The sequence below is a fragment of the Theropithecus gelada genome, chromosome 9 (assembly GCF_003255815.1).
Source record: "Theropithecus gelada isolate Dixy chromosome 9, Tgel_1.0, whole genome shotgun sequence".
NCBI classification, from domain to species: Eukaryota; Metazoa; Chordata; class Mammalia; order Primates; family Cercopithecidae; genus Theropithecus; species Theropithecus gelada.
In genome coordinates, this window is record NC_037677.1 from 36,015,504 (window position 1) to 36,042,664 (window position 27,161).

At 46.5% G+C, this 27,161-nt stretch overlaps 1 protein-coding gene and 1 long non-coding RNA gene across 7 annotated transcripts in view; one reads left to right on the top strand and one right to left on the bottom strand.

The window, feature by feature from the left end:
- FRMD4A (FERM domain containing 4A) overlaps positions 1 to 19,794 on the top strand; it is a 695,424-nt gene extending 675,630 nt beyond the window's left edge. For 4 of the 6 annotated variants that reach the window (XM_025395888.1, XM_025395886.1, XM_025395884.1 and 1 more), the window contains 7 exons: positions 129 to 185; positions 3,088 to 3,325; positions 4,158 to 4,325; positions 6,205 to 7,094; positions 9,157 to 9,253; positions 11,657 to 11,728; positions 16,463 to 19,794. In XM_025395888.1, coding sequence (XP_025251673.1) covers positions 129 to 185; positions 3,088 to 3,325; positions 4,158 to 4,325; positions 6,205 to 7,094; positions 9,157 to 9,253; positions 11,657 to 11,726 — 1,520 coding nt within the window. In that variant the 3' untranslated portion in view covers positions 11,727 to 11,728; positions 16,463 to 19,794. The remainder of the gene's footprint in view (positions 1 to 128; positions 186 to 3,087; positions 3,326 to 4,157; positions 4,326 to 6,204; positions 7,095 to 9,156; positions 9,254 to 11,656; positions 11,729 to 16,462) is intronic. The other 2 variants (XM_025395887.1, XM_025395883.1) reach the window with 1 other exon arrangement.
- LOC112631196 lies at positions 7,783 to 16,410 on the bottom strand. Its single transcript, XR_003121088.1, has 4 exons — positions 16,227 to 16,410; positions 15,246 to 15,391; positions 9,242 to 9,316; positions 7,783 to 8,310 (listed from the first exon to the last, which is right to left on the bottom strand). It is a non-coding gene; the product is annotated as an uncharacterized LOC112631196 (long non-coding RNA).
- Positions 19,795 to 27,161: the final 7,367 nt, after the last annotated feature.

Genomic DNA, 27,161 nt, shown 5'->3' on the forward strand with positions numbered 1-27,161 from the left:
TATCTGGTGGGTTCTTTCTGGTTAGGAAGAGAAAGGTATGAGGTGGCGGTAGACACACTGATTTTACAGATAGGGCTTTGTTGAAGGAATGTGCTGAACTCATAGGCTATTGCTTTTTGTCTTCTCAGATGGAAACATTGCCAGTGAAGACAGCTCCCTCTCAGATGCCCTTGTTCTTGAGGATGGTAGGTTTATGCATTTCCTGCTTACAAACCTGGAGCTCAGAGTAAACAGAGATGAATTTGTATGTAGTCTGGGGATTGCCTTGTGTAAAGGCAAGAGCCAGGCCAAAAGACAGCTGGGCTCCCTGCAAGCTCTCTCATTTCCCAGTATTCACCTATTTGGTTGGGAGTGCGTAGGTGCTGCATAAACCCATGTGTATTAGAGCTTTTCATCAGTGGTGCTTTACTTTTTTAGAAACCAAAAACTTTTTTTTTTTTAAGGCAGGGTCTCACACTATTGCCCAGGCTGGAGTGCAATGGCATGATCTCGGCTCACTACAACCTCTGCCTCCTAGGCTCAAGTGACTCTTCTACCTCAGCCTCCCTAGGAGCTGGGACTACAGTGTGCCGCCACAGCTGGCTAATGTTTGTATTTTTTTTGTAGAGACTGGGTTTGCCATGTTGCTCCTGGGTTCAAACGACCCACCCACCTCGGCCTCCCAAAGTGCTAGGAGGATTATAGGCAGGAGCTACCATACCCAGTCCAAAACTACATTGTTAACTAGACAGAGAATCTACACACTAGGTATAGCTTCCTTTTGAGTATTCATAGTATCTAGAGGAAAAGGGTAGAAATTGATTTAGATCACAAGTCAAAGATTGAAACTCACTAGGAGAGTCTAAAGATCGTGAGAAGAAATGGAACAAACCTACTGTTGCTTCCCAAGGCAGTAGTGAAAGCAAGAGGGGAGGTATCCTGGTAGACACACGCTCAGGCTGCAAAACTGTCTTATTATTTCCCATTGAACTGTTAAAACCTGGTAGTTAGCAGGATATTTTCTTGGGAAATTCTTAAAAAAACAGAACTCGTCCCTCCCCCAACCCCCACCACCATCATACGTAGGGGAAGTAAGAATACCAAACCCAGAACCATGTGAGAATACTCCAGTGGATGTTTAACCATCACACTGGGAGGCGGGTGCATTAATTATATGGAAATATATTAAGTGGCAGTTAATTTTTTTGTCCTGTAGGGAAACCTCAGGCAGGCAGTGATAAGTGGCTGTTCAGATGGGAAACATAAAAGGTCCACACTAGTCACAGTAATAATGATAATTGCAATAATAATAATGATTGCTTTTGATGTGGGGAAAGTCTGGCGGGTTATTTACCCAGTCACCTTGGCTGTGCTATTAGAAATCAGACTGGAATATATTTGTCTGCTTCATTACACACGGGGGAGGCCATTGGGCTACAAGGAAACGGGGGGCTTGAGCATCAGAGATCCCAGCCCTGTGGTTGGCCTCTGAGTACCCCAGTCTCTCCTGGAAACGGAACAAGAAAAATTGAGAGAGATTCCTTGGTAATAGAGGGGTGCCTGGAGCAATAGGTAATGTCAGTGGGTGATTTTGAGTGGGTAATGTCAGTGGGTAATTTTTGTGATTCCGGCTGCTTCCCCGTGTTCCGGATGCAGACCCTGGACTTCCTCACAGGTGTCAGCACATCGTTTTGCAGGCCACGGTCCCACTGCAGGCTGTCTTTCTAGGGACTCTTCCTTCACTGATTTGAGGGCAAAGGAGGAGTGGGTACATACTGGGTGTCCATGGCTGGGGGACTGAGAATTAGGCTGTGAAACGAGCGGCTGGAAATGGATTTAGGGGCAAGTGAATGGTAGTTGGTTGTTTGGAAGGTTTGCTTCTGTGCTTTTTTCCCCCTCCACCTCCCGTCTCTGCCTTCCCCGTGAAGCCTGAATCGTTCCCTCCTCTCTCTTCTCAATGCTGACCTGCCCCAGCCTGAAGTCTTCATTCATCCCCCTCTTCAGTCTCTAGTTTTAGAACGCTGCCAGGTGAATAGTTCTAAAACAGGATTTTTCACCTTGATGCATCTGTGCTTAAGATGTTGCAAAGTTTTCCTGTGACTTTTCAAAATCTCAGCTCCTTAGCTCAGAATTCCAGGCCCCCATCAGTCAGGCTCTTGGCTCACATGTGCATACAGAAGGTGGCTGTGCTGACCAGAGCTCCTCCCTCACTCCGCCTGCCCCACCTCACCAGCCCCTGCCCGGCCAGATGTACCTGCAGCTGATACCCTGCCCTCAGGGCCTCCACACTTTGGTTCAAGCCCTTCCTTCCTTCTCCTCTTTGCCTGCCCAAGTCCCTTCAAGACCAGCCTCTCCCACAGCACCTCCTAGACTCACTGAATTTGCTTTTTCTGAAAGTCCCCTAGCACACTGACGTGTTAGATCATTCCTATCCTGGAGGCAGGGAATCATTTATTAATACATAATCTTTGTAGCTCATCTCCTTAAAGAAGTTAAGGCAGTTTCAAACTTAAAATATACAGAATGAAAAGAGAGTAAACACAGCTCTGGGGGAAAAAAGCAAAGAGTAGACACCCGATCCACCCAGCAGGTATTTACAATGGACATATAGACCCTCATTCATTTTTTTTTTCTCCAACCCATGTTTATCAAGCAGCTACTATGTGTTAGCTGAGGATCTAGCAGCAAATGAAACAGACAAAACTCTCCGGGAACTCAGACCCTCCCAAAGTGAATTAGATGCTTAGTGTCTGTTGAAAGACAACACTAGAGCAGTAACTACATTTTGCTGTTTGGCGTGAAGCAGTCATTTGTTGGTGGTATTTAATGACGGTCAGACGTCACTCCATTCGTGTCTCATCAAAAGCGACGCGTCTTTTCCCATGCAGTCCCGCCTGCAGTGGAGGTTTGGCTTGCCCTGGTTTGGTTTGACTCGTCTTGACTTGTCTTGGCAACCAGGGAAGAGTCTCAGGGTTTCTCATTACAGGGGTGAAGGTGTGGGTTTGGCTGGATGGCTCCAAGGTGCGGGTGGATGGGGGTGGGGGCTCTGGCTCAGCCTGTGGGAAGGATGGCCGGGGGCTCAGTTCCTCTCTTCCTGTCTTTGTGCAGAAGACTGTCAGGTTACCAGCACAATATCCCCCCTACATTCTCCTCACAAGGGACTCCCTCCTCGGCCACCGTCGCACAACAGGCCTCCTCCTCCCCAGTCCCTGGAGGGACTCCGACAGACGCACTGTCACCGCAGCGACTATGACAGGTCTCCCATCAAGCCCAAAATGTGGAGTGAGTCTTCTTTAGATGAACCCTATGAGAAGGTCAAGAAGCGCTCCTCTCACAGCCATTCCAGGTGAGCTGCGTCGTGAACGACACCAAATGAGGCCACCATCCACGCTCTGGAACAATCAAAGGGCTGTCCCAAGTAGCATCCACGATGACAAAACCCACGTCAACCTAGTTCCTCCCCCTGGGGTTTGCCTTTCACGGGGCTGTGCTCACAGCGCCCTCTGCTGCCGACCCTGTTGAGGTACATTTTTGTGACTCAGAAATTGGGGCTTTGGCCCACAATCCACGTGATGACAGATGGTTTGAATGCTGTTAAATTCCAGAGGAATTAATTAGGAAATCTCAGGCAGCGCTATTCTGAAATGGCAAGTGAAAGTCCACTCGGAGCAATTGCAGTGGTTCAGAACTCCACCCCCTCATCCAGCAGAATTCTCCAGCCAAGCAGCTGAAATCCAAGCTGTGTATTATCAGCTCATTACCGGCCTGACCTTGTAGGGAGGTTTTTTTTTTGGAAGGCATTTGGGTCTGCTGCTCTGTTTTTCTCATTTCCTTTAATCACCCTACCAAGCTCCAAGGGGTGCCAGGACAGGTAAATATTTGTTTCCTGGTAAACAAAAAACTGTAAGGGCAGGACTGTCACACTGCCTGCTACAGAGAAGGCTGACCAGGATCTTTGTCTCGTATTTGCTAGGTAGGGAGTGGGGAGGGTGTTCAGGGACCAGGACTCTACCCACTGCTGGGGAAAGCCTGAGAACCACAGTAGAGGTCTGACCAAGCAAGGTGGGAGTCACGGGCGAGCTTCCCCACATGCTGGGATCGATGTCCTGAACTAGCCAGCCCCCCAGGAAAGGTGCTGTCTGTCTGGCGGTGACTACATGGCCTCCTTGGCTTTGCAGCAGCCACAAGCGCTTCCCCAGCACGGGAAGCTGTGCGGAAGCAGGCGGAGGAAGCAACTCCTTGCAGAACAGCCCCATCCGCGGCCTCCCGCACTGGAACTCCCAGTCCAGCATGCCGTCCACGCCAGACCTGCGGGTCCGGAGTCCCCACTACGTCCATTCCACGAGGTGAGTCTGCCCGGCCTTTGGGCCACCTCCCTGCTCAGACCAGGCCTTCCTTTTTAAAATTGGGCATTGCCAGCCCCAAGCTGGCCCAAATAATGGAGGAGCTGCAATCAGACCTGAACCCGGGAGGATAAATGAAGCAGAATAAAAAAACCAAGCTGGCGGCAGTCAACCCCCATTAGCCAAGAGACCCATGCAGAGGGCACTTGGAGCCAGCCAGAGAATCCCTGGGCTCCTGGAGACAGGGAGCATGAAAAGTTTCCTCATCAAAGCAGAGGCAGCAGAGGCTGGCTGGGTTAGCATGGGAAGAGCTCTTACGTCTTTCTACTGAGGCCTAAATTTATACTGGACTTCCTTTAGTGCCTCAAAATGTAAATTCATAAAGAGCAAAAGAGCCAGGCAAAAATGAGGCTTCAGTGAATCACACCTTCTTTTTTGTTTGTTTGGTTGTTTTTTTTTTTTTTCTTGAAATGGAGTCACGCTGTCACCCCGGCTGGAGTGCAGTGGTGCGATCTCGGCTCACTGCAACCTCTGCCTCCCGGGTTCAAGCGATTCTCCTGCCTCAGCCTCCTGAGTAGATGGAATTATAGGCACCTACCACCACGCCTGGCTAATTTTTGTATTTTTTAGTAGAGATGGGGTTTCACCGTGTTGGCCAAGCTGGCCTCGAACTCCTGATCTCAGGTGACCCACCCGCCTTGGCCTCCTAATGCGCTGGGATCAGAGGCGTGAGCCACCACTCCTAGCCACACCTTCTTTTTCTAAAAAGAAGCAAACCAGATCACAGAGGGCCACGTGATGGAGACTTTCAACCCCTTTCTGAGTGGCAGTTGGAAGTGGGACTCACCTCTTCCTGTGCTTGGCCAGTGGGGACCCTGTGAATTTCACATGCAGTCCCAGCATCAAGCAACATCATCTGCCATGTGATAGTGTTTCGCAAACGTACTTCCCTAAGCCCTGAGTGGACTCACACGAGCAGAATGAATTATAGATAAAGTAATGGTGTGGTGAGTATTTGCATCATTCTTTAATTATCTCATTTGCCACCAACCTTCTATTTCCCAGTTTTCACAGGAAAGGGGAGTCTATTTATATGGATTATGTGATAGTATTTGGTTAAATTATATGAAGGGCCTCTGTAGGACTGCTTTTTGATCTGATCTGTAAATATGGACATTTCATCTGGTTTGTGTTTTGTCTTTTTTTTTTTTTTTTTTTCCCCCAAGAGAGACAGGGTCTTGCCTTGTTGCCCAGGCTGGAATGCAGTGGTTTGATCACAGCTTACTGCAACCTCAAGTGATCCTACCTCCTCAGCCTCCTGACTAGCTGGGACCATGGGTGTACAACACTACACCCAGCTAATTTTCTAATTTTTTTGTAAGAGATGAGGTCTTACTATGTTGCAGAGCGTGGTCTCAAATTCCCAGGCTCAAGCAATTCTTCAGCCTCCTGAAGCACTGGGATTACAGGCGTGGACCACCGTGCCCAGCCCTATCGGGTTTAACCATAATACTAGAGTAATGATTCTGTGGTTCTCTTTGTGTCTATAGAATCATTTTACACTTAAAAAAAAAAAAAAAAAAAAAACTCAAAAATCGAAACCCTTCTGTGAGTTCTAGCTTCAGTCCCGCTTCCCACTGGGAATCAAGGTGGAGACGCCAGGTTCGCCTCCCGCCACAACCGGCAGTTTCATTCGCTGGAAACAACAGGCAGTTCCCGGATCCCCGGGGCAGCCCTGCTGAGTGAGAGTCTGGCTTGCTGGGCTGGGGCCTGAGCCTGCGTGGAGGCCCTCAGTGCCCTCCTCAGGTCCCCCTCCTCCCCGGAGCACCCCTCCTTGGGCCCACCCCCCACCCCCAGACCAACCCGGGCCGTCTCCTGCTAGGTCGGTGGACATCAGCCCCACGCGACTGCACAGCCTTGCACTGCACTTTAGGCACCGGAGCTCCAGCCTGGAGTCCCAGGGCAAGCTCCTGGGCTCGGAGAACGACACCGGGAGCCCCGACTTCTACACCCCGCGGACTCGTAGCAGCAATGGCTCGGACCCCATGGACGACTGCTCGTCGTGCACCAGCCACTCGAGCTCGGAGCACTACTACCCGGCGCAGATGAACGCCAACTACTCCACGCTGGCCGAGGACTCGCCGTCCAAGGCGCGCCAGCGGCAGAGGCAGCGACAGCGGGCGGCGGGCGCACTGGGCTCGGCCAGCTCGGGCAGCATGCCCAACCTGGCGGCACGCGGGGGCGCGGGGGGCGCAGGGGGCGCCGGGGGCGGTGTGTACCTGCACAGCCAGAGCCAGCCCAGCTCGCAGTACCGCATCAAGGAGTACCCGCTGTACATCGAGGGCGGCGCCACGCCCGTGGTGGTGCGCAGCCTGGAGAGCGACCAGGAGGGCCACTACAGCGTCAAGGCTCAGTTCAAGACCTCCAACTCCTACACGGCGGGCGGCCTGTTCAAGGAGAGCTGGCGCAGCGGCGGCGGCGGCGACGAGGGCGACACGGGCCGCCTGACGCCGTCGCGATCGCAGATCCTGCGGACTCCGTCGCTGGGCCGCGAGGGTGCCCACGACAAGGGCGCGGGCCGTGCTGCCGTCTCAGACGAGCTGCGCCAGTGGTACCAGCGTTCCACCGCCTCGCACAAGGAGCACAGCCGCCTGTCGCACACCAGCTCCACCTCCTCAGACAGCGGCTCGCAGTACAGCACCTCCTCCCAGAGCACCTTCGTGGCGCACAGCAGGGTCACCAGGATGCCCCAGATGTGCAAGGCCACGTCAGGTGAGAAGGGGCGGCCGGGCGCACGTGGGAAGGCCTGGGGGCGAACTGCTCGCTGGTGTCAAGGGCTGCTGCCGGCAGGTACCCTTAGAATTGGGTGCAGTGAGGAACGGGAGTCATTAATTCTGGGAACTCTGCTGTCAGATGCGGGAGACTTGAGGTCTTTTAGGCCTTTGTTGACCCCCCACCCCGCCCCTGCCCTGTTCTTACCCTAATCTTGCATGTAAGGGTGCACTTAATCCTCCAGAGTACACTGGGCCAGCCCCCCCATTTCTCCTTGTAAGGACAGAAATCTAAGAAACTTAGGTAATGTCTCCGGGTTTATCCAACCAAAGGTGAGTCTTTTACCCTAGTGAGGAGAGTATTCCAGTGAAAGCCTACAGCTGCAGCTTGCAAAGGAAGCTGGGTTGGGGATGGGCTTGGGTCAAGTCTAAAGATTTGGCCAGTGTCTCCCCAGATGGGGGCAGACTGGCTAATAACCAGAGTGCCAGAGCGGGGCGTTTGACAGAATTCTTGACTGCTCCTGGCTTTCCCTTTTCGATGATGATACGCCACAGCCACAAACTATATTTTTGTTAAGTGTCTTCAATATCCTTGATGGTATGTCTGAAAATTTCCCTCATATTCTTGTAGTCAAGAGCATTGTGTGGTATTGAATCAAGTTTTAAAAAAAAATGGAAGAAACCACCCATTCCTTTAAGTTACATTTAATAACAGTGACAGTGACCAACATGAGCAATTGCCTTGTGCTCTAGTCACAGCACTGGCTTATTAACATATTCTTACTACTCAGAGAGGGACACTGAGAAGAACAGAAATGGTAAACATTGTAAGAATAAAATGAGAGTCAGAAGCAAATGGGAGGAACTCTGAGTCAGGAATTTGGCAAAGATCAGGGGAAACAGTGACCTGAGATAATGGGGGGTTCATCTTTGGGGAACTGGAGGAAATTCTTGGTGCCTGGAGACAGCAGGGCAAAGAGGAAGAACCTGGCTGCCCAGGTGAGCCAGGCTCCGGCATTCTATCCCCACATCCTGGTGGACATGTTTATTAGGGTCCATTGGCCAAATGACAAGCTCCAGAGATCAGGCAATAGTGGGTGTTCCGTGGACTTCAAGGTCCTAGAACCTTCTTTATGCTCCTTCTTCATCTGTAAAATAGCCCAGTGAAATTTGCCATTGACTCCCCAGGAAGATCTTGAGTATGATCATCTGTGACCCTATTAGATAAAGAACCAACGTGTTGTAAATATCTCCAAACAGGAGGGTTTATGTTCTATCAAAATTGCAGCACTTGTCTAGTAGATTTGCTTTATGTAAAGAGATTAGGTAGATCTTTTGGAACATATTTTAGACTAAAATTTTTAAGAAGCTGTATTTGAAGTTTACTGATGGAAAACATTCCATTACCAAAAAAGCAAAGGATGCATTTAAGTAGGATTGACTTCCTACTAAATCTTTCCAACTGGACTTCCATACTGCCTACATCAATAAATGCCTAGTGCTCAGGTTTGGATGAGCTATTAAAAGCCCTGCACCCTTCAAACTGCACTACAGTAGCAATGATAAGCCTGAAACAGCAGAGAGAACAGGCTCTGAGAACCTTTGTGGATGCCCTGTCTTCACAATGGAGAGAAACAATTTCACAGTGGGGCTACACTGAAAATGCCCTGGGGCCAGAGAAATATGTCATCCCTGTATGAGCCCTGCTCAGGTCTCACTCAAAGGACTATGTGGACATCAGGTTCTTTGCTGCTGTTGAAGCTGTCACCATCCCTATGGCCACTTCCTGGTGGCAAAGTGGGGACCTAGGTTCCCAGGTCAACTTGACTGAGAATGAAGGTGCATGGTAGTGGGGAGAAAATAGAATTGGTGGGATGCAGAGATGGTTCCCCACTGTGACCATGCCATAGGGATGCCAAGACCCTGCCCTGGGGTCCTTTCCAGTATCCCTGGAAATGGTGACCTCTGGCCACCGGGTTGGTGTCGGCCAACAGGTCACAAGCTCCTCCACCTGTGTCTGATCCCTGTCTGCTCTCTGCCTTTCTTGCACCACCTGCATATAGCTGCCTTACCTCAAAGCCAGAGAAGCTCGACACCGTCAAGTGAAATTGGAGCCACTCCCCCAAGCAGCCCCCACCACATCCTAACCTGGCAGACTGGGTGAGTTCTCCTTCCATGTTCTTCACTGTGTCAGCTCAAAAGAGTGTCATAGATATTCAGATCCTAGTGACATAAGGATAAGTCAGTAAATGGACGATGAGCGTTCATCACTGGGAATTGTCTTCAAGAGAAGCCCCATGATCTGCTGTCACCCCTTCCTACTCCTTTCCCTGGCTGTGCCTTTATAGAGGTGAATTGTCTGTGTTCTCTTAAAGTAGACGGTGGTCCTTGGGATGTGGGGAGATGGAAGCAGGAAGTGGGACTGTGCTTCTTTGGTCAGATTTCCAGACAGCATTTGATTTCAGTTGAGATTATACCCAGGCACGAATGTCAGGGGGAGAAAGAGAGCTGAAGACAGCAAATACCCTGAGAGGCAGGTGAAACGGCCACTGTCTTAGGATGTCTCAGGATGCAAGAAAAAAGGCTGTGTCCTGGCCAAGCACTTGCTCTTTATCAACACACAAAGGAGATCAGGCGCGCCCTGAAGCCTTCAGCGGAAGCTGTACACAGCAAAATAAATGAAACTGACAGGCGGCTCTTTTGATAGCCTGACATGTTCGCCTACAGCATTATCATCTCGGGGCCAGTGAGGCTGTTCTAACCCAGTGGAGGGTCTGGCAGACACAGGTAACCCACCTGCCTCTTCTGTTGCCCCTGAGACATCACTCTAAGTAGATGTTAGGTTCTGTCAACATCTGTTGGTTAGAGGAGTAAGGAGTCCCCCTTCCTCGGTTTGTCTGGTTCCTGGTTTAGTGGAGCATCAGGGGGATGTCTGGGAAAATCTGACAACTGGCTGTAAGTTGAATCATGAGAAAAGCACAATTCCAGAATTGGCTCTAATGCCTGCCTTTCAGGCTCTCATACTTGGCCTTTTTTTTTTTTTTGAGATGGAGTCTCACTCTGTTGCCGAGACTGCAATGCAGTGGTGCAGTATCAGCTCACTGCAACCTCCACAGTTCAAGTGATTCTCCTGCGTCAGCCTCCCTAGTAGCTGGCATTACTAGTGTGCATGACCACACCTGGCAAATTTCTAGTAGAGACAGGGTTTCACCACGTTGGCCAGGCTGGTCTCGAACTCCTGACCTTAGGTGATCTGCCCACCTCGGCTTCCCAAAGTGCTGGGATTACAGGCACTGGCCAGCATTTTTGTTCCTGCAGGTTTATCTGTAGTAATTTTTTACACAAGGTTTTCTGGAGCCTTCATTTTTGGTAAGAGAGAAAGGGTTCTAACACTGAGTGCTTGCTGTGTACTCAAAGGCTGGGAGCAGCTTCTAACACACAGCTCATATAATCCTTATCGTCCCCTGGCAACAGAAATACCCAGACGTTTTAGTTTCATAGATGAGGCTCAGAGGAACTAAGTGCCTGGCCCAAAGTCTGACAGCTGGAGGGAGCTGGAATCCTAGCTCTGCCCTCTGTGACCCCAAACCCTGTCTTTTCCCACTATACCGGTAGTTCAGTGTGGTCCCAAAGCAGCAGCACGTGAGAGCCTCACCCAGGATCTTATCAGAAATGCAAATTCTCAGGCTCACCTGTAACCTAAAAAAATCCATAACTCTGGGGGTGGAGCCCAGCAGGCTGCTTTCTGATAAGCCCTCCAGGTGATGCTGACACACACTCAAGTTTGACCATCACTGACCAATCCCATGCTGCCTCTAATTCCTTTTAAAATAAGGGAAACTGGAGCCCCAACTCGCTGTTCCTGTGTCTACTCCTACTTCTTGGGCTGTCTGTCGGGCAGTAGCTGCCCCTCTGTCCTTAACCCTAGATCATTAACACCTACTCACGTACCACCCACACCCCAGCTCTCACCTGTGTGGCCAGGCAGCCTCTGCAAGGTTTAGGGTCTAAGAGTCTCACCAAGATTAGCTCATAAAAGAATGACACATCTTTCATATATATAATACATACCTCCAGTGACTAAACAAGAAACTTAAGATCCCTCTGTAGATCTTTTCTGAATCATGCCCAGTCTCACCCGATCCAAATATATGATTGTATTTGGCAACAGGCTCTGAAATGTACAAGCACTCCTCAGGGTCCTACGCATATAAGATGGTCTTGAAACTTGCCTATTTCACCATCTACAACTAGTGAGGACTCAAGACAAATCTGAAACAAAACAGCTATTTTGGTTCTTGCGTAAACTCTTTGCTATGATGTGACACGAAATGAGGCCAGGGTAAAAAGTGCCAAAGAGGGCCCATCCCTCCTAACAAATTACGTCTTTGACTCAATTATGGGGACTGAAAGTACTGCATGACTTGTATGATCTGTTGCTAACTCAGGTATCTAATCGGTGGGCCTTTCGGATGTATTACTAAGCTGCTAATCGTGTCTGTGTCAGTTTCTCTCTGTAACATGACCTCTCTTCTCTTCCTCTTCCTGCTTTCCTTTGTTCAGAGAAGCAACAGAAAACTCACCCATTCTGGATGGGTCTGAGTCTCCACCTCACCAAAGTACTGATGAATAGAGGTACCGTAAGAGGAGTTTTGTTCCTACTGCCCATGAGTCTGTGGTCCCACATGTGCTGCATGTGTGTTGCTTTTCTCCGTGTCACCGTTTCCACAAGGATACATCTGAATGCTGTATTTATGCCTTATTTCCAGATACTTACATCAGATGTTAGATATTCCCAACACTGCTTCCCAGAGTCTTGTTCTGTTGCCCAGGCTGGAGTGCAGTGGCATGATCTTGGCTCACTGCAACCTCTGCCTCCCTAGTAGCTACAGGTGCACACGTGGCTAATTTTTGTATTTTTAGTAGACACAGGGTTTCGCCATGTTGGCCAGGCTACTCTCGAACTCCTGACCTTGTGTGCCTGGCCCCAAAGTATATTTTAGACTCACTATGTTCTACCTATATTCAAATATTTGTAGACATTTTACTGTTAGTAATCAGTGTCCCTGAAAAGAACAGCATCACTGCAATGTAAGTTTCAAAGCACCAAGGGTAGACTGAGTTGATCCAGAAGCACCCCCATCATTTCATCCCAGCATTCTTAACAGCTGTGCTGAGTACCAAAGGCTATGAGCACTGCTTTTCGAAATGTCCATAAGCCAGCATTTTTATTGCTACCACCATCACCCAGGAGCTCGTTAGAAAGTTAGACTCCTGGGCACCACCCTGGCCTACTGAACCTAGTGTGCATTTAACAAGATTCCTGAGTGAATAAAATGCATGTCGAAATTTGCAAAGCGCAGGGGCAGAAAACACCTGGTCTGGTTCCTAGCCCCAGGACCCTTACAGTCTATCAGGAGATATACGAGGAGCATGAGAAACTGCCACACTTATGTATTCAGTGCTCTAAGACTTAGAAACAAAACGCTGAGAGGATTCAGAAATGCAAGGGTCACTTTTGAGTTCACGGAGATGTTATGTGAGCCTGGCTCAGAAGCCTGCGGTGGGAGGAGGGGGTTGAGACAGGGAGAGACCATTCCAAAAACACGGATGCACCGACAAGGGTCAGGGGTGGTTAACAGAGAGTCTTGTTTCCCGTAGAGGAAAAACTGGACTTTTGACAAGCACGGACAATATTGCAAAGTTGGCAGATGGGGAATCAGGGGACAGGGACTTAGGCTTTGGAAGGAAGGTAGACCACCCCCCGGCCAGTGCCAGAAAAAAGAAGAGATTTTGAGATAGGATGATGTCATGAGAGCAGTATTTTTGAAGTAGGAAGAATGGCCTTTTTCTCCCCCAGTATGGGAGGGCCAATCTTCTCATCTGCTAAGGTGATGGAGGTAGGGATGATAGCCAGAACTAGAATTAACCAGGTTTGAAAGAGCTGCTGTGGAAATGTAGGCACATCTGCTTGAAATATCTACATGCATACATGTGTGCACATGCAGGGACACACCTACATATACTGAGCAACAGCACCTTCCCAGACCAGGTAAGACAGGATGCCTCTAGAGGGCCTCATCCCCAACTGCAGGACTATTCAACAACCCAAGTATGTGCTACCAGTTGTTTTGTAAGTTATACATTTACAAAAATAATTCAGTTTGAAATTCCTCCCTCCCAGCAGCCCCACCTCCCTATGCCAAGCACTTATAAACCACACAATCCTGTGAGATGTGGGTGAATTTGCCATCTGTCTGGTATCAGAGGGCCCCTGGCCAGTACGCTTTGCAGGCCACACGTCTCTGAGCATAGTGCTGGGAAAGCGCATTCTTCCTGTGGAAAGCCCCCACAGGCACTGGCCCTCACAGATTCTGACGTTGTCACTTCTGTGACCCAGACTGCCCAGTGCTAAGCTGCTCTGCTGGGTCACAGTTTAAAGAGCACAGCTACATCTTCATCCTGCCCCAGCTCATATTCCAGTGAATGACGGACTTGACTTTACTAGGGCAACTATTTAGTGGCCCCATTTGTATTATTCATGAAGAATAAATGCTTCCTAAATGGTCTCTCTCATCAATTTTGCTTTCGTAGCACATGGCATTCCTTGACTATTACCCTAAAATTGAATTTGTACTGAAAGGCTTAGCTGAGCAGCCAGAACAAGGGTCTCTTCCCCCAACTTGAGAATAAACTTGAGAATAAGAGACCAATACATGAAGCAACATTTATAGCTTTAAAACTACCTTACATACTTCAGTAATGATGGGGAAGCACTAAGAAAGATTCTGTGTAAGACATCACAATTTTGGAAAAATACATCTTTACCTCTTTTCCTCCAGCTCTAGTTTCCTCAGAGGCAGGAGCAGGCCAGGGTTTCCATACTGTGGCCCCTCGGGGAGCCACCTGAGAACCAAACCACCGATCCAGCATCTCTCACCCCATCATCCAGATCCCAATGCCCTGTCATGTATGGGTTCTGTGACCCAGAAGGAGAACAGCACAGGGTTAGGCTAAGGGTCAGGCTCTTCACATACCGAATAAACCACCACAGGAACCCTTAATCTCATCTACTGCCTTATCCAGTCACTGCTTTGAACTCGGTGGTCTCCCCTTGAGCCTTTATGATCAATACATAGTGGACTTTTAGTCCCTGTGAAGCAGGTTATATTGTCACAATTATTACTCAATTTTAATAGTAATAGTTTGAACCAGAAACTGTTCAGGATCCAACATACAAGATAAGTCAACCTCATTTTATAATATTAGCCTATTTAAGAGTGTTTTTCAAAGTGTGTTCTGTGGATCTTCATAGGTGATACTGTTCCAGAAGTTCTGGGGCAAACAGTAATCCAGGACTTCTCAGAACCTTTAATATATGTTTCATATACATTTACATTTCAGGCCTCTGAAAGGCAGACTCCTCAAATGTATTTATCCATGGAACCTTTTTTTTTCCCCTCAGAGCAACTCACAGGACTACTTTGGGAAACACTGGCTACAGTGGTTCCTTAGATCTCATGAAGTCCCTTAGGGAAGTTTTGTCCCAAACAGACCCAGATCATGTTCGTGTTAGAAACAAACATTTCATCAACAGTTTAAGAAACTACTTACATGTGCCAGTATTTGTTAGTTACATATGAAAAACTCAGTTTAACAAGCATAAGCAAACAAGAGCATGTACCGGCTGATGTCACTGGAGCCTGGGCTGGCTGGGTCTCGTTCCATCTCTAGCTCTGCTTCCTCCTCCTGTTAACTTCGTTCTCGGGAGGAAATGACATCTCTGTGGTTTCAAAGCTGCTCAGGCACATGGCCATCTTTGAACCAGGGATTGTGATCAGGGGACTGTCATTGGCCCGGCCCCACTGGGTTCCTTGTCCCCTGGTCCCCCCGGGAGTGAGGATGGCAGCATGGTGGAGAGCACCACCAGGACCACATGGAATTAGGGAGAGATTGTCCCCCTAGGAGAAACATAGGACCCCCGGAGGGCCCAACCACCTCTCCCCTTAGAAGTTTTTCAGTCACGCACAATTTCAAAAGTCAGCTTAGGGTGGAAAGAAAGTTTGCAGGACAGATGTCCCAGAAACGTCCACTTACCACCTACATATAGTAATACCCGTGGCCAGTGTCATAATCAAGGGCCTTTTCTTACTTTACTTCTGAAGCTGGTTTATTTCTGGTGCTCCAAGCACAGGACTGTCATTAAAATCCACCAGTATGTGCACAGATGCCTTGGGATTTTCCAGCTTTCGTGGATTTTCAGGCCAGATGAGAAACATTTACAACATCCAGTTGTTCCTAGAGAGGTTAGCAAATGAAACAAAGCTGAGGATGACTGCTGGTTTTCAGTCGTGAAGCTGTGTTTGGTACTGAAATGCTCCTAAAACTCACCTGCTCCGAACTACATTGGGTAGGGTCCCCTCCTGTCACCCATCCCTCACCACTCCCCTAGCACTCCCCATGGGGAGATCAGTTGCAGGAGACGAATTCAACGGGCTCATTCAGGATCATTGGAGAGAGGCTGTTTTTCCTAATCATGATCCCTAGTAATGACTATCGGCTTCCACCTCTCTATGATTGCTTCTCGAGATTTAAGAATTACTTCTACCCAACCTAAATGGTGATACCAACCTAAAATACTTAAAAAAAGAAAAAAAAAGCCTTTTATTTTCTTCTATAGACTTTCCTGTATATTTTAAATGAACACACTTTCATAATTACAAAACAATACATGTTATTTAGAATAAAGCAAGGTCACCGTTTAAACTTTTAAAACACAATTCAAAATACCACCACAGTTTCACTATAGGGAAACCTCACATTTCGAATGTTCTTCCGGGACAGAATGAAAATGTCCTAGTGACATCTGGTTAGCCCTGGGGTCTCACGGAGGACAACCCCGGCAGCTGTCCCGTGGGAAAAGTCCCCTGAGGACAGCCCGGAGGGTCTGGCTTCGGCTGCATCTGAGGATCACCTGGTGGGAGCTTTGGCAGCTCCCAGCGCTCAAACACACCCCAAACCAATTAGGCTATTGTCTCCCGAGGCGGGGCCCAGGCATGAGTATTTCTGAGAGTTCCCAGGTGCTCCCTGGATGCAGCCACGTTGAAGAACCAGCGCACTGAGTAAGCATTACCTTACGTTTTCCTTCTTCACAAATGCTCTAGGTTTCAGGCGGCCCCTTTGTGTGGATTCTGGGGCCTTCTGTACACGCAGCACTGTTGAGGGTCTCAGGCCTCACTGCTCTGAACAGGAAAGACTCGTGATTAGCACAGGGCCCTGTCAAGGTGAACACATCCTTCTCAGTCTAGGCCTGGCTGAGCCCATCCTCCTCCACTAACTGTCTCATCTCCTTTCTTGGGCCTCCCACAGGAGCTACAATGATAGCTGTTTCCTGGATTCCTCCCTCTATCCAGAACTAGCTGATGTCCAGTGGTACGGGCAGGAAAAAGCCAAGCCCGGGACCCTCGTGTGAGCCAGCCCGGCCTAATCTGACCGCCTCAATGCCATTCTGAGATCACCTCACTGCCTCTCATTTGCCTTACCCAGACGCACCGTCACCCTGCACCAGCTTCGGCCCTCAGCACTTTTTTTCTCCTGTCTCCGCATTCCCTCCCCCTCGAAAACCTGACTGAGGAGACACTCTGGAAGGTTCCGGTCCCACTGTGTGTCCCCTGGCGCTCTTGCCCATGGAGAGCCAGACACCAATCCTCAATGGCACCTTGGTGGCTTCCCTCTGCCATGACAGCCCCTAGGCCAGGAACCGTCAGGGGGGCCGGCTGGCATCCAATTCCTGCGGACAAGTAGCACTGGGAGAGAACAAGAAAGGGGACTTGAGTTACAGGGTGACCCAGAAAGACGGTCAGCTGTGTCCAGCCTGCCACCCGTACGTAGGCCAATCAAGCACTTCATGAAGAGGAGGCCTCGTGGCATATTCAGTTTACACCTGAAATATTCCTCGATGGGACAGCTTGTGGGGAGTGGCTGTGGGGGAAGGGGAGGATGAGAAAGGAAGCTCTCGACACCAGAGATGCATCGGAGGACCACGATCAGTTCTATGCTGCCAAAGATTAAAAATAAATAAAAACATAAAAAATTAAGAGGGGCCAAGAGGAAGACATTCTTTCTGCAAGGAAATTTCGTTTAAATTCTGAACTACTACTACACATAAGTGTAAGTCAACCCTGTGTAAACTGGTGTCCTCTCTCTAGCCCTCTCCCTTACTGGCCCACGTCTCTCTCCGTAGAGGGCCTGAGAAACTGCCCCAATGCCACGGTGAAGACGAGGGAGTCTTGGCTGGCATTGCCGACTCACAGCCGCCATCCATCTGGACACAAAGGAAGAGAGACCCGCAGGAGTCATGGAGGGCACCGTTAGCCCCGGTCCATGCAGGGGGTTCAGCCAAGCCCAAGACTCAACGCTGCTTTCCTTTCAGGATTTGTAGTAACATAAGGTGATAATGGCCAAAAGTGGTTCTCTCTCATTAAAACAAACCAGTAAAAGCGTATCCTATTTTTTTGCACAAGGTGTTTCATTTTCTTCTTTATGGGAAACCAAGGGAAAAGCACATTGCGATCCATTCAGTGTTTAACTGTTGTGGCTCATTTTCTGTTCGTTAGCACTTGTGTGACAAAAGAGCTCAGATCCGACTTCTCCCATGTGTCACTTATTCCAAGAACCCAACTATGCCCTTAGGTAGAAAGATTTGACTCATGTGTCTACTAGCCAACAGGCAGAGCAGGGTTGAAAAAAATACCAGCTCCCAAAGGGCCCATGTGTCCACATCATCACTTACTGTCATGCACCACATTTGTGTGCAGATACCAAAAGAGGAAAGAAGACAAAAATTAATGTGTGGGAGCTGCACGTTTACATGTGTTTTAAGCTACACTTCAAACACAACTGGAAAGCCATCAATCTTCAAAGGCCTCAAAAATACTTTTATAATAACAAGTGCACAACTTTAGTTGGGTTATTCAAGATGGCACAAAAAGGTTTCCGCAGAGGTGGTGTTGCTGTGCTTTGGGCGCAAGTGGTTGGGGGGTGGGGGGTGGGGGTGGAATTTTTTTCTCACTCTAATGACTTCCTATTGGAAAGACATTGACAGCCAGGGACAGGAGCCAGGGTGGGAGTAGTTTTGTGGGAAAGCAGAACTGAAGTTAGCTTAAGCATAAAAAGAAAAGAAAAATCTTCGCTTTTCATGTATGTGGAATCCAAGAATAACCATAGGCTGTACCAGACCAGGAGGGTAAGGATGGATACTAAAACGAAATAAATACCAAGGTATTCCTTCTGCTGCAGCCTGGAGACCACCGAGAGTCGAGCTGGGGCGCACACACCTGGCCGGGACAAGGCGGGCCATGGTCTCCTCCACCAAGTCTCTGTAGACGATTCAGGGCCTGCTTTCCCCAGCTCCATGCATGGCTAGACTGGTGATTCCAGCATGCAGAAGGGATTAATATTCCCAGAACGCTTTAAGTGTACACCTGCAGGACAAATAGAAACCGGTTATGATATTATTAAATGATTCTAGGGATTCATTGGGGGATTTTTTTTTTGCTTTTATTTTCATGGTTAGAGCTACAAAGAGCAGTGATTTTTTTTTTCTCCCTTCCCCATTCAGAAACATGATACATAGGGCCATTTTTCTTTCTCCCAAAGATGATTCATGAAGAGTCAGACTGAACTGTGTGCAACACGAAAAGTCAAAAGGGAAAAGGAAGGTGATGAGGTTACGTGGTTACAGGTTCTACACCATGCAGAGTAGCTTGAAATCTAGTCTGGAGAAAATCGGATCAAGATTCTAGCCCACTTGAGTTGCAAGGAATGAGAGGCAAAAATTCTAAAAAGACTTGGGTTATGTTTTCAATTCGGGGGACAGAGAGAAATGGAGTGGGAAGAGGAATCACAGTTCCAGCAAACATCATGATAGTCTGGTAGTCAAGACAGAGATTACGTAAAACAGGTTTTACTGTTTAGCTGAGTTCAGTTAATACAAAATGTACATAAAACGTTAGTCCTTTGAGACTGACATGATTAATGATCAGTGTGGTGGGAAATTATGTAGTTATTGTACACAAACACTTGCAAACTCTTTATCCCTATTCCTTTAAAACAAAATAAGGTGAAATATGAAGTCCCTGGTCTGATATAAAGCCCCTATTGGATTCTTCGGATGCGTAAAAGAAATGGCCTGTTTCAGCCAGAAGACTGGTGAAAACTCATACATCAGACTTATGTTGTGAGCCAGGTTGATTTTTTATTTTATTATATGCAGGTGAGTGTTTAAACTGTTAAAATTCCAATTTGTTTTCATTCAGTATTAGTTTAGTTCTAAATATAGCAAACCCCATCCAGGTGCTATCAGACGACCAGTTACTGCTTAGTTAACTAGGTGTAAAGTTTTACATATACATTAATGTCAATAGTTTATTACAAGTTGTGTACAATGGAGTCTAGTTTAATAATGGGGGAAAAAAGATTAGGTTGCTCCTGAAACTGACTGTAGAGCATGTAAAATGATTTTACTGGATTCTGTTCAACTGTAATCAATGAAAAAGATGTACGTTGTAGACAAAGTTGCAGAATTAAAAAAGAAATCTGCTTTTAATTTATTCTTTTTGTATTAAGAATTTGTATAGTACCTTTACATTTTGCAAAACAGTGTTGTCAACACTTATTAAAGCATTTTCAAAATGAAAAGATCCCAGTTGCCTCCTGGAGATTTTGTTTCTTTGTCTGTCAGCGATAAATGCCTGTGTGTGCTCCGGGAATCTGTAATTCAGGTGCTTGTGTCCTCAGTGGGCTCCTTTACTAAAGTCAGTCTGTAGATAGTATTTTTATGGCCTTGCTAGATGATATAGAGAAGCTTGGTTTGTTCAGCAGAGGCAAATTCCCTCTTATTCTAGTTTCCTTTTGTTAACTGTACAAGATAATATTGTCTAAATTATGTATTCCTCCTACTACAAAAAAAGACTTGAGGTTAGAGGTCTTTATGAGGATACTATCTCAGCTTTTGCATCACTGTTCACTGCAAACAGCTGCCCATGTTGTGATATGTTCCAGCATGTGTACTGTCCCCACAGGACAGTCCACAGCAGAAGGAGCAATGAAGGAAGCTAGGCTTTGAGGGATCGTCTTTAGTCTCTCCATGTTGTCCCTCGTTCCATGTAGGATGCAGAGGGTCACTCTCACAGGCTGCTCAGGCTCTCTGTGACTAAATTAACCCTCTGTGCTCACACTGCAGCTCAAACCCTGCCACTGACTCTCTAAATCACATCACCAGAGCAAGTGCCTACTGGGACTGCAAGTACAGAGTCCCTGACTTATGGATGAAATGATGACTGGCTGACTTGAATAGCGACTGCTGCAATCAAATCCCTGGCCCCCTAACTTAATAGGCATCTCTTCCTAGCAAAACTGGAAGTCTGGCCTCCAATAGCATCCCTGGATGAAAAGCTCCTGGATGGGAAGCCTTGCAGAAGGCTTGGCCGCTAGAGCCAGTTGATTCTGCCAAAAAGGAAAACAATCCACTGAGAATCACATCTGCATGTAAGCCCGCCAAGAGAGTGTTCTCTACTTCCTACACCCTAAAAACTGCCCGTTGGAGAGCCAGAAGCCCCTCTCCTTGGGGAAGCAACCAGGTCATCTCAAAATCATCTACACTTGAAAAAAGGGAAAGGGACCTCATGTAAGTCTTTTACATGTAAATATGTCACAGCTCAGTAAATTAACCTATTATCTTCTCATTAAGCTCTACCACACGAAAGCAACTGTAGATAGGAAGATCCTCTTCCCATTTCTTTCCCACTCCTTCCTACTTTTCACCTCTTCATCTATCAATCTGTTTATCTAGCTCCCCTTTCACTGTGCCAAAAAAAATGATTCCAAACAGTTGATTATTAGAGAACACAAAGTGAACACCCCACTCCTCGTAGAACATATTGCAAACAACCAGCTCTTTATTTTCCCAGAATACCAGTTCAGAAAGGCTCTATGTAAAACTCTCTAAATATAGCAGTGTGAAGTCATCACTGATGAGAGCCAGCAGGCAGACAATGGGTCTCCAACAAAGTCATTTAATCACACATTTGGTGCAGAGTTCCAGTTCTTAAAAGCTGACTCTCATGGATGAGACAAACAGGCACACAACCACATATATGGGGAAAGGAGGACACTAACATTAAACAGGAGGAAGAGATTAAAATTATTCCCAAGGATAAGAGATCAACAGGGCATCTCTCATTGGTTACCTGAGTTGAGTGGTCAGAGATGGCAGGGAAAAAGTAGAAGAGCTGCAGAGGTATAACCTTTATGCCTTGCACAAAGTCATGCTCCCAGCAAAGTCGGTATCTACTTCAGCAACAGCTGAAGAACCTGCACTGCATTCGGAAGAATAAAACAATGTGGAGAGTAATCTCAAGAGTCCATGGGATTATAATGGCACCAAGATTGATTTTTTAAATCAGAAACACATTTCTACCTTCATAAATTTTTATCCTCACAAGCTAATTATTTTCTCCTTCATTTATCCATTTTCTCTTAAACCCACTCCAATTATGTTTTCATCCCCTCCCACTCTACTAAACCCACTCTTGCCAAGGTCAATGACAACTCCCTGCAATGCCAAATCCAATGGTTCACTCGCTGTTCTCATTTAATATCACTTGCCAGCAACACTTTCTGGAGTGTGAAGAAGTGGGACACTTCATTGAAACACTTTCTTCACTGAGATGTCAGGATGCCACATTGTCCTGGTTTTCCACCTGGTTTCACAGTCCAGGGCTCTCCTTTTCAATCTCCTTGGTAGTTTTTCTTCCCTGGCTTCTTAACATTGGAGTGTCCCCGGGCTCAGTCCTTAGACTCCTTCCCTTTATTATTGACAACTACTCCTTAAACTTCCCATCTAGTCTCATGGCTTTAAATGCCATCTTTACAATGATGACACCTATATTTATCCCTATATCCTAGACCTCTCTAAAAGTTGCACATCCCATTGCCTACACAACATCCCCACGTGGATGTCTAATGTGCTAACATGTCTTGAACTAAACTCCTGACTGTCCCCTCCAAACCTCACCATGAATGGCCCTACCCAGCTTAGTTACAGGCAACTCTAGGCCTTCCAGTGCTCAGGTCAAAACTCTTGGAATCATTCAAGCTTTCTTTTTCATCAGCTTTCCTTTCCCCACACCTCACATCTGCACAAACAAAACAGATGCAAATTCCCTGCCCTTATAAGACTTAAATTACATTGGAAGTGGAGGGGGCCAATAGAAAGTAAATTAGATAACGTAATAGATAAGAAAGCAGGCCAGTGGAAGATTTAGCCTATGACAGAAGGAGGAACAGCTTTTTCTCCAAATCAAGTAAGACAAGATGCTGGTAGGTTTGAAGGTAGAAATAGACGGTTAAGATTGCCTCCATATTCAAGTTGTATGAGAAGGGTAGGTGAGGCCACCCTCCAAGTGAGATGAAAAGGAGGCAGCAGGGTAGGATCAGGAGAGAGCAGAGGTATCAGGAGAGCTATGGCAGGCAAGATCTGGCTGACATCGGACGCTTAGATTGTGAATTTTCTCCAGAGCAGTTACCGTCATGTCAGAGCACGGGAGGAGAGAGGTTGGAATGATTCTGGCTTGGGTGCTGTCATCGGGTGTGGCAGGACAACAAAAGCATGTGAGAGCAAAAGGGACTGGAGGGTGACTGAAATGATGATAATGGGATCCAGACTGACTTTATAAAGAGAAAATGGAAGCTGAGAAGGTGCTATTAAGTAGGAGAAAACAGACTGAATGGACAGAGGTCTCGAGGAGACTGAGGAACAGCAGGGTGGGAGTGAAGGAGGGAGCAAGGAGAGGTCTTTATGACCAGGGTGTAGGTAAAACATTAGTTTCCCCTAATCTTGCAGCTATCCCCATGGGGGTGAATCACATCATCTAGGGAGGGATCCCTATGTTGTGTTGAGGAAAGCTAGTGGAAAATTTCACCTGAGCTTGGGATTGCATAGAAGAGGACCTGGGTCTCATGGCTGTTTTCCAGGAGCTGAAAACCTGGGTGCCTGTTCTATCTCGAACCAAGACCACAGCAATTATTCTAAGGGAGATGATTGAAAAAACAACCGCCAACCAGATAGTCAAGAGGTGGGAGGCAAAAAGGGGACTCTCAGGTATCACAGAGAGAACCGCAGTAGGAAGTCACCACGCTTAGGGCTGGGAACCAGAGGCAAGTCTGGGATCATTCAAATGTGGAAGCTTTTCCAGGAGCTGGGAGTGAAACCTCTCAGGAGCGGACACCACTCTCCTGGTACTGGCACCTCAGAAATGTGGGGACTCCACAGAGCTCGGATTCAAACCTCTGAGGAGGGGCACCGGCTGATGGTGCTGTGATCTTCGAGTGGAGCGATGACGCTGTTCTACGAGTATGGAAAACTGCACCCTGGAACCCACTATTCCTCCAGGAGTGAACAGCCACTGCTTAGCTTCTGGAGAACCACGGCTGTGCCATCGTTGTTAGAAACAGAAAGCAAACAGAAAGGAGGAGCTCCCTTCTTCCCGCCTCCAGGTTCCAGTCTCTCGTGTCCAATCCTGGTGGACCCTAACAAAAAGCTCTCCAGCAAAGGACAGATGTGGTTTGCAGAGTCTCACGACAAAGCAGAGTGTGAAGATATGTTTGGAGCTGAGACAACAGCCTCACAACCAGCACCCCTACTGACCAGAAATTGGGCCCTTATCCTCTCTGAGTCCTGGCTAGAAATTCCTAATTAAGGGATGAACAGGCTCTAAAATCTCAAAGAGACCTCTAAAATCTACTGCTATACTATTTAAAACAAACTAATTTGTAGCTTTTTAATTTTTAAAAAACTCTATAAAGGACAAAAACACAAGCACTTCTTTTTTGGCCCATGTTAGCGTAACGTGAGTTGCTATCTCAGAAGGAATTGTAGTAATAACAAGTCAAAGCATATCAAGCTGCTTTTCCCAAAATGATGAAATCACAATCATGTATTTTCTCAAGTATCTTTCACATCTGTAACAGATATTCAGCAGACAGTTTAATTCTCTCAAAGTCTCTTCTTATTCTGATGGAGATTTAGAGAGAATGCAAGAGGAATCAGAGCTAAATGCTTTTGTCCAATAAATTGAGTGATTCAGAATCTTGATGACAGGGCAGAAGAACTCCTTTTGGCATCTGCTCTAGTCCCTCGTTGTCCTTTTAATATCAGTTCCATCTGTGGCTTTTCTGTAACTGAAATCACAATGTACCAACAACATCCACAGAACCAATTCAAGTAAATGCTATCATACCTATTTTATCTTAGGAGGATGTGGCAAAGTCCAATTTTATTCCAGTTGAAATTAACAAAGACCTCAGCACCATGGCACACTTGCCACAAGTCACTTTTGAAAGTGACTTTGAAAGTCAGTAAGTTTGACTTAGTGATTTTTAAGTCAGTATGTTTGAGTAATGCATATATTGCTTAGGGACTGAGTTCAACAAAATATAAGGGAAATCCAACTGTGGGAGCTTACCCAATACTGTTCTCATATAACATGAGGCCCAGAGGAAGGCAGCTGTGATGGTTAATTTTGTGTCAACTTGACTGGGGAATATGGTACCCAAATACTTGGTGAAACTCCCAAACGTATCTTGGATGTTTTTGGATGAGATTAACATTTGAATTGGTAGACTGAGTAAACAGACGGCCCTCCTCGTGCACGGGCATCATTCAATCCATTGATGGCCTGAATAGATCAAAAAGGTGGGGTAAAGGAGAATTAGCTCTCTCTACACTCCAGTCTGCCTGCAGACTAGAATTACACCATCAGATCTCCTGGTTCTCAGGTCTTTGGACTTAGACTAGAACTTACACCATTGACTCTCTTGGTTCTCAGGCCTTTGGATTCAGATAGGAGCTACACCACAAGCTTTCCTGGGTCTCCAGCTTGCAGGGTGCAGATCACCGGACTTCTCAGCTTCCATAACTATATCAACCAATTCCTTATAATAAATCTCTCTCCCTTCCCCACAACAACTTTCTTTCTCCCTCTCTATCACCTATCTCTTCTGTTTTTCTGTAGAACCTTAAAAGAGCAGTTCATGTTTTATACAAAATGATTTCATGATGCCATTAAAAAAAAAACCAAGCTTTATCTTCTGCTCTGCCATCTTTAGCACGTCTTCATTGTCAAGATTGCAGGATGGCCACCAAGCATCTACGCATCATGATCACAGGCAAAGGACAAAATATGTATGTCAGCTAAGTCTTTCTCTTAGAAAAGCAACAGGTTTCCAGGAAGTCCCACTCACCCACTGACCTGTATCTGTATCTTCTTGGCAGGACCACGTCACATGACCAACCCTAACTGCAAAAGGTCCTGGGAGGACAAGTTGTTTTAACTGTGCATATTACAGTTCTAAACAAATTAGGGCTCTGTTAGTAGAGAAGGAGAGAGAATGAAAGTTGGGGAAGCAACTAGTAGTGTCTACACCACACATATAGAACATGAACTTGCACAACAAAAGAAGCAAAACAAAAGTAGCCATGTCTCAAACAAAATAATCCAATACAACATTTAACAAAAAAAGGGCAAACATTCACATAATTTCCTCTTCTCACAAATCTTACATTCTTAAACATGCCACTATGATGACATCATTAAACAAGAGAACAAGAGAAAGAATTGTTATTTAAGCTTGACATATGATTTGATTTTTAAAATCTATCAGGCAAAGATAGTTGGCAAAGGTTATGTCAGTATCTGAGACAGTCATAAGATTATTTCTCCAATGCATAAAAAGTAACCTGGCACAAAGGGAGGCCACCGAGGGAGAGGTTTATTTGCAATACAGATATCTAGCCAGAATACAGAAAGTATTCAAATCAGAAAGTATCAAATCAGTGAGAAAAAAGCAGGCAATTCAGTAGGGGAAAAATGGACAAAAGTTAAGTATTGAACAGGAACTTCACAAAATATCCAAATGGCCATTAAGCATATAAAGAAGGTACTCAACTATATTAGTCATTAGAGAAATGCAAATTAAAGCCACAACATGACAGCATTCTGACTACCAGAAGGGCTAAAATGAAAATGACAGAGGATATATCAAGTGTGGCAAGGAGGCAGAGTAACTGCAACTCTCAAATCCTGCTGTGGGACTGTGTAAACTGGTATAAGCCCTTTGGAAAACTCTTTGACAGTAACTCTAATGGCCAAGTTTATACATACCCTATGTCCCAGAAATTTCATACCTTGGTATATATTCTTGTGAACATAAATATAGAAATATATATTCACCAAGAAACACATATAAAACATACATGCAAAAACCAGAAACAACTCACGTGTCCATCATCAGTAGAATAAATTGTGAGAGACCGCATCAAGAAGACTGAAAAACCACAACTACACACAGTGGGGGTGAATAAGTATCAGAACCCCTACACTGAGTGAAAGAAGTCAAGCACATACTGTTTGATTCCATTTATAGACAGGCAAGTTTTTAAACACAGGCAAACGAGGTTCTTTTTTTGGAATGATCAAAGCATCCTAAGACTGTGGTGATGGTTGTATAACTCTGAATATACTAAAAACCTTTGTACACTTTAAATGGGTACAACTAATGGTATGGGACTTACACGTCCGTAAAGATTTTTTTTTAAATTATGATGTTAGAAATTAGGACCATGGCTATGACTAGAAGAGGGCATGAAGAGATTTCTGGGGAGTTAATAACAGTTACCTTTTCTGATTTGGGTGCTACTTTGTTTACTTTGTGAAAAACCTATCATGATGTGGTACTCTAGTGATTTTCTGTATGTATGTTATACTGCCAATAAGAAAATTTACATTCAAAGAAATGTAATTTAGCACTGAGTCTTAGGAAATAATCTTCAAAGGGCCAAACCACTGTCCTCTCAACAGACACTTGATGCATAACACTAGACTCCTTGCAACTCTTCTTGCCCCAAACCTATCTCATACTTAATTAATTACTTAATTATTTTTGGGACAGGGTCTCAGTCTGTCACTCAGGCTGGAACGCAGCGGTGTGATCACTGCTCACTACAGCC